Source organism: Procambarus clarkii, chromosome 92, assembly GCF_040958095.1.
Source record: "Procambarus clarkii isolate CNS0578487 chromosome 92, FALCON_Pclarkii_2.0, whole genome shotgun sequence".
Lineage (NCBI taxonomy): Eukaryota > Metazoa > Arthropoda > Malacostraca > Decapoda > Cambaridae > Procambarus > Procambarus clarkii.
In genome coordinates, this window is record NC_091241.1 from 11,711,429 (window position 1) to 11,716,901 (window position 5,473).

The window sequence follows — 5,473 nt, forward strand, 5'->3', positions numbered from 1 at the left end:
ACAGCAGGTGGTGGTGGAGGGCAGCAGGTGGTGGTGGTGGAGGGCAGCAGGTGGTGGTGGAGGGCAGCAGGTGGTGGTGGTGGTGGTGGGCAGCAGGTGGTGGTGGTGGGCAGCAGGTGGTGGTGGTGGGCAGCAGGTGGTGGTGGTGGTGGTGGGCAGCAGGTGGTGGTGGTGGGCAGCAGGTGGTGGTGGTGGAGGGCAGCAGGTGGTGGTGGTGGTGGTGGGCAGCAGGTGGTAGTGGTGGGCAGCAGGTGGTGGTGGTGGAGGGCAGCAGGTGGTGGTGGAGGGCAGCAGGTGGTGGTGGTGGAGGGCAGCAGGTGGTGGTGGTGGAGGGCAGCAGGTGGTGGTGGAAGGCAGCAGGTGGTGGTGGAGGGCAGCAGATGGTGGTGGTGGAGGGCAGCAGGTGGTGGTGGTGGAGGGCAGCAGATGGTGGTGGTGGAGGGCAGCAGATGGTGGTGGTGGAGGGCAGCAGGTGGTGGTGGTGGAGGGCAGCAGATGGTAGTGGTGGAGGGCAGCAGGTGGTGGTGGTGGAGGGCAGCAGATGGTAGTGGTGGAGGGCAGCAGATGGTAGTGGTGGAGGGCAGCAGGTGGTGGTGGTGGTGGTGGAGGGCAGCAGGTGGTGGTGGTGGTGGTGGAGGGCAGCAGGTGGTAGTGGTGGAGGGCAGCAGGTGGTGGTGGTGGAGGGCAGCAGGTGGTGGTGGTGGTGGTGGTGGAGGGCAGCAGATGGTGGTGGTGGAGGGCAGCAGATGGTGGTGGTGGAGGGCAGCAGATGGTGGTGGTGGAGGGCAGCAGATGGTGGTGGTGGAGGGCAGCAGGTGGTGGTGGTGGAGGGCAGCAGGTGGTGGTGGTGGTGGTGGAGGGCAGCAGATGGTGGTGGTGGAGGGCAGCAGATGGTGGTGGTGGAGGGCAGCAGATGGTGGTGGTGGAGGGCAGCAGGTGGTGGTGGAGGGCAGCAGATGGTGGCGGTGGAGGGCATAGGTCATCAATACATAAGACAATCAGTCCAACAAATCATCAACATAACAGGCCATCAGTACAACACATCAACAACTCATCAGATGATCAGTGTAAGAAACCTTGGCTGCACCACGTCAGCCAAGTGATCAGGTCATTAGAGCAAGCAGCCACTCAGCCACACACACATATAGCAGCCCATCAGAGACAAGAGGCGAGGCAGCAGAACCCACAACAGTTGGGCACAAGCCAGGCAGGCAGGAGGCAAGCCAGGCAGATAACCCATCACTGAGTGGGCTTCATTAGTATGCATAAGCCGGCACGACCCCCCGCCTCACTCCCTGTAACGAGGCAGGAACAACCAGGCAGCCTACTGACCAAGCTCTCTGCTGCACCGCACTCACTAACGACCCCCCTTCAACCACTTCATCCACGCCACTAACAAGGAGAATGTCTTCACCCCCTCGACGCATCCCAACACTAACTATCAATATGGCTAACAGCCTCGCACACACAAACTACTCTCCAGAGGCCCTACCAATTGACCTAAAGCATCATTGGAGCACCCACACACAATATATATATATATATATATATATATATATATATATATATATATATATATATATATATATATATACAATATACAATATATATATATATATATACAATATACAATATATATATATATATATATATATATATATATATATATATATATATATATATATTTGTGTGTATGTGTGTATGTGTGTGTGTGTGTGTGTGTGTGTGTGTGTGTGTGTGTGTGTGTGTGTGTGTGTGTGTGTGTGTGTGTGTGTGTGTGTGTGTGTGTGTGTGTGTCACATTTCTGTGCTTCTAGGAATTTGTATTGTGAGTGCAGGAGAGGGAGGAAGGGTCTGAGCGCGTCCTGTTGAATGAATTAGTGTGTGATCCTGTACAGTGTATTCCAAACGGGTTGTGTGTCAAGGTGTATTTGGTCTGGAGGACGCTAATTACACCTCGTCCAGGGTACCACATGTGGGTTCCTAAAGGCACCAATTGTAAATGGTGTCTCCAAGTTCCGGCAGCGGGTGTGGGCAGCGGGTGTGGGTAGCGGTTGAGAGTAGGTGTGGGCAGCGGGTGCCCACCCGCCCTCACCGACTACGTTGGGGTTGATCACTATTTTAACGTTTAGTCAGTGGCCCTCCGCTGCCCGCGTCCGGTTCCCTGCCTCCTGGCTTCCCGCCACCGCAACTTCCCTCAAGCGGTGGAATTCATCTCCGAGGCTATTTTGGCGTTACAAGTGACGCCTTAGGGTGGAGGGGCGCGGGGTAGGCGGGCGTGGGTGGGCGGTGGGCGGATGTTGGGGTGCATAGAGGGGCAGGAAGCCAGCGGGCAGGGAGCGGGAGGACAGGTGGACACGCAGCCTCAGCTTCACCTGTCTGCGCCCAGTGTAATTAAGAGCTCAGGTCGGCCTGGCCAGCACCGAGCCCGCCCTCGCGAGCCGACCCATCGTCCGAATCCCATCACCGACTACCAACCCACTCCACACCCATTCTCGCTATCCAACAATCCCCTCATCTACACTCCTCCCCCCAAACCATTATCCAGATCAGGATAACCGCTGTCTTCCCAGCGGCATGCAGGTGGCAGGGGCCGAGGAGTGGCCAGGGCCACCTAGCGAGACCACCTAGCCGGGCCACCTAGGCGGCGGGTGCGGACGCGGGGTCTAATGGCAGGCTAGGCGGCCCCCGCCACCCCCAACCCCTGGTCGCTGGAGGCGGCAGAGAGCGCCACACCGCCTGTTAAAATGAGACGATTCTATCGCTCGCCGTGTCTAGATCCTCGGCCGCCCCTCACACCCGACGCCAGCCGCCCCCCTACGCCCACCCCCTGCCGCCCACGACGGCCGCCCACACCCACACCCCCCACCCTGGCAGGAAATGACCCTTCAGTCTCCGGTTATTACGCCTTGATCTATGAGGTGAGACGACGATGTGTTGAAGGGTATGATGTTGTGGCGGAGATGATGATGGTTCGCGGTGCACCACAGGTGTTCAAGAGGACTCTACAGGTGTTGGTGATGCAACACAGGTGTTCTCCGGGGCTCCACGGGTGCCGAGGGGTCGAATAGGTGTTCTTACTTCAAGACGTGAGCAGCTATCGGCTGCGTCCAGGACTTGGGTGGGAATTAGGATGCTGCGGTGGGAACTGGGAACTCTCTCTCTCTCTCTCTCTCTCTCTCTCTCTCTCTCTCTCTCTCTCTCTCTCTCTCTCTCTCTCTCTCTCTCTCTCTCTCTCTCTCTCTCTCTCTCTCTCTCTCTCCTATATAGAGGAAAATTGGTCAGTTAGAAAGGCGGAGTCCAAGCGTAAATAGCTCATTTCTGCATGCACAAATAGTAAACACACACACACACACACACACACACACACACACACACACACACACACACACACACACACACACACACACACACACACACACACACCTGTGTCTTCCGAACCTAATCTGAAGGCCATATTAATTAGTGCTTCTGGAGAGGAAGGGTTGCTGGAGGTCGTTCGAATACGTTAATCAGCTGGTGGCTTCAATTGGGTGGTTGTGGTGTTTTCTGTTACCTCGTGGGTTTAACAAGTCGACTCTAGCAACGTGAGGAGAAAGGCGAGTGGTGTTCTGCGGTCCCAGTTTGTGCTCATTAGGCCGGAGACCCCAGACAAGCGCAGCCAATCACGGGCTTTATAAGGAGGCCCCTGACACAGCGTGCGGTAGTTAACCCCCCCCCCCCACATCAACCATAAACTGGTCAAATAACCATTAACAAGACCAAACTATGGCGCTAGTCATCCACCACATTCTTGGCCACACGTGGCCACGCGACCACACACTTCTGCCAACCTACAATCATTTTAGATGTGGTCCTTCCCTCTTCCCTCCTGAAGCTGGTAACTGCTGGTTCTAACACCACCGCCGGCCACCTGAAGCATCCTAACACCACCGCCAGCCACCGGAAGCATCCTAACACCACCGCCAGCCACCTGAAGCATCCTAACACCACCGCCAGCCACCGGAAGCGACCTAACACCACCGCCAGCCACCGGAAGCGTCCTAACACCACCGCCAGCCACCTGAAGCATCCTAACACCACCGCCAGCCACCTGAAGCGTCCTAACACCACCGCCAGCCACCGGAAGCGTCCTAACACCACCGCCAGCCACCTGAAGCGTCCTAACACCACCGCCGGCCACCTGAAGCGTCCTAACACCACCGCCAGCCACCTGAAGCATCCTAACACCACCGCCAGCCACCTGAAGCATCCTAACACCACCGCCGGCCACCTGAAGCATCCTAACACCACCGCCGGCCACCTGAAGCATCCTAACACCACCGCCAGCCACCTGAAGCATCCTAACACCACCGCCAGCCACCTGAAGCATCCTAACACCACCGCCAGCCACCTGAAGCATCCTAACACCACCGCCAGCCACCGGAAGCGTCCTAACACCACCGCCAGCCACCTGAAGCATCCTAACACCACCGCCAGCCACCTGAAGCATCCTAATACCACCGCCAGCCACCGGAAGCATCCTAACACCACCGCCAGCCACCGGAAGCATCCTAACACCACCGCCAGCCACCGGAAGCGTCCTAACACCACCGCCAGCCACCGGAAGCGTCCTAACACCACCGCCAGCCACCTGAAGCGTCCTAACACCACCGCCAGCCACCGGAAGCGACCTAACACCACCGCCAGCCACCGGAAGCGTCCTAACACCACCGCCAGCCACCGGAAGCATCCTAACACCACCGCCAGCCACCGGAAGCGTCCTAACACCACCGCCAGCCACCGGAAGCGTCCTAACACCACCGCCAGCCACCTGAAGCGTCCTAACACCACGGCCAGCCACCGGAAGCGACCTAACACCACCGCCAGCCACCGGAAGCGTCCTAACACCACCGCCAGCCACCTGAAGCATCCTAACACCACCGCCGGCCACCTGAAGCATCCTAACACCACCGCCAGCCACCTGAAGCGTCCTAACACCACCGCCAGCCACCGGAAGCGTCCTAACACCACCGCCGGCCACCTGAAGCGTCCTAACACCACCGCCAGCCACCGGAAGCGTCCTAACACCACCGCCAGCCACCTGAAGCATCCTAACACCACCGCCAGCCACCTGAAGCATCCTAACACCACCGCCAGCCACCTGAAGCATCCTAACACCACCGCCAGCCACCTGAAGCATCCTAACACTACCGCCGGCCACCTGAAGCATCCTAACACCACCGCCAGCCACCTGAAGCATCCTAACACCACCGCCAGCCACCTGAAGCATCCTAACACCACCGCCAGCCACCTGAAGCATCCTAACACCACCGCCAGCCACCTGAAGCATCCTAACACCACCGCCAGCCACCGGAAGCATCCTAACACCACCGCCAGCCACCTGAAGCGTCCTAACACCACCGCCAGCCACCGGAAGCGTCCTAACACCACCGCCGGCCACCTGAAGCGTCCTAACACCACCGCCAGCCACC

The 5,473-nt window shown here is 58.3% G+C and overlaps 1 protein-coding gene across 1 annotated transcript in view; it reads left to right on the forward strand.

Annotated features, from left to right (window-relative positions):
- The first annotated feature begins 2,746 nt into the window (after positions 1 to 2,746).
- Positions 2,747 to 5,473, forward strand: part of LOC138359656 (mucin-22-like) — a 3,761-nt gene continuing 1,034 nt past the window's right edge. The window contains exons 1-2 of the mRNA XM_069319072.1: positions 2,747 to 2,920; positions 3,778 to 5,473. The exon at positions 3,778 to 5,473 is cut by the window's right edge and continues 1,034 nt beyond it. Coding sequence (XP_069175173.1) covers positions 2,747 to 2,920; positions 3,778 to 5,473 — 1,870 coding nt within the window. The remainder of the gene's footprint in view (positions 2,921 to 3,777) is intronic.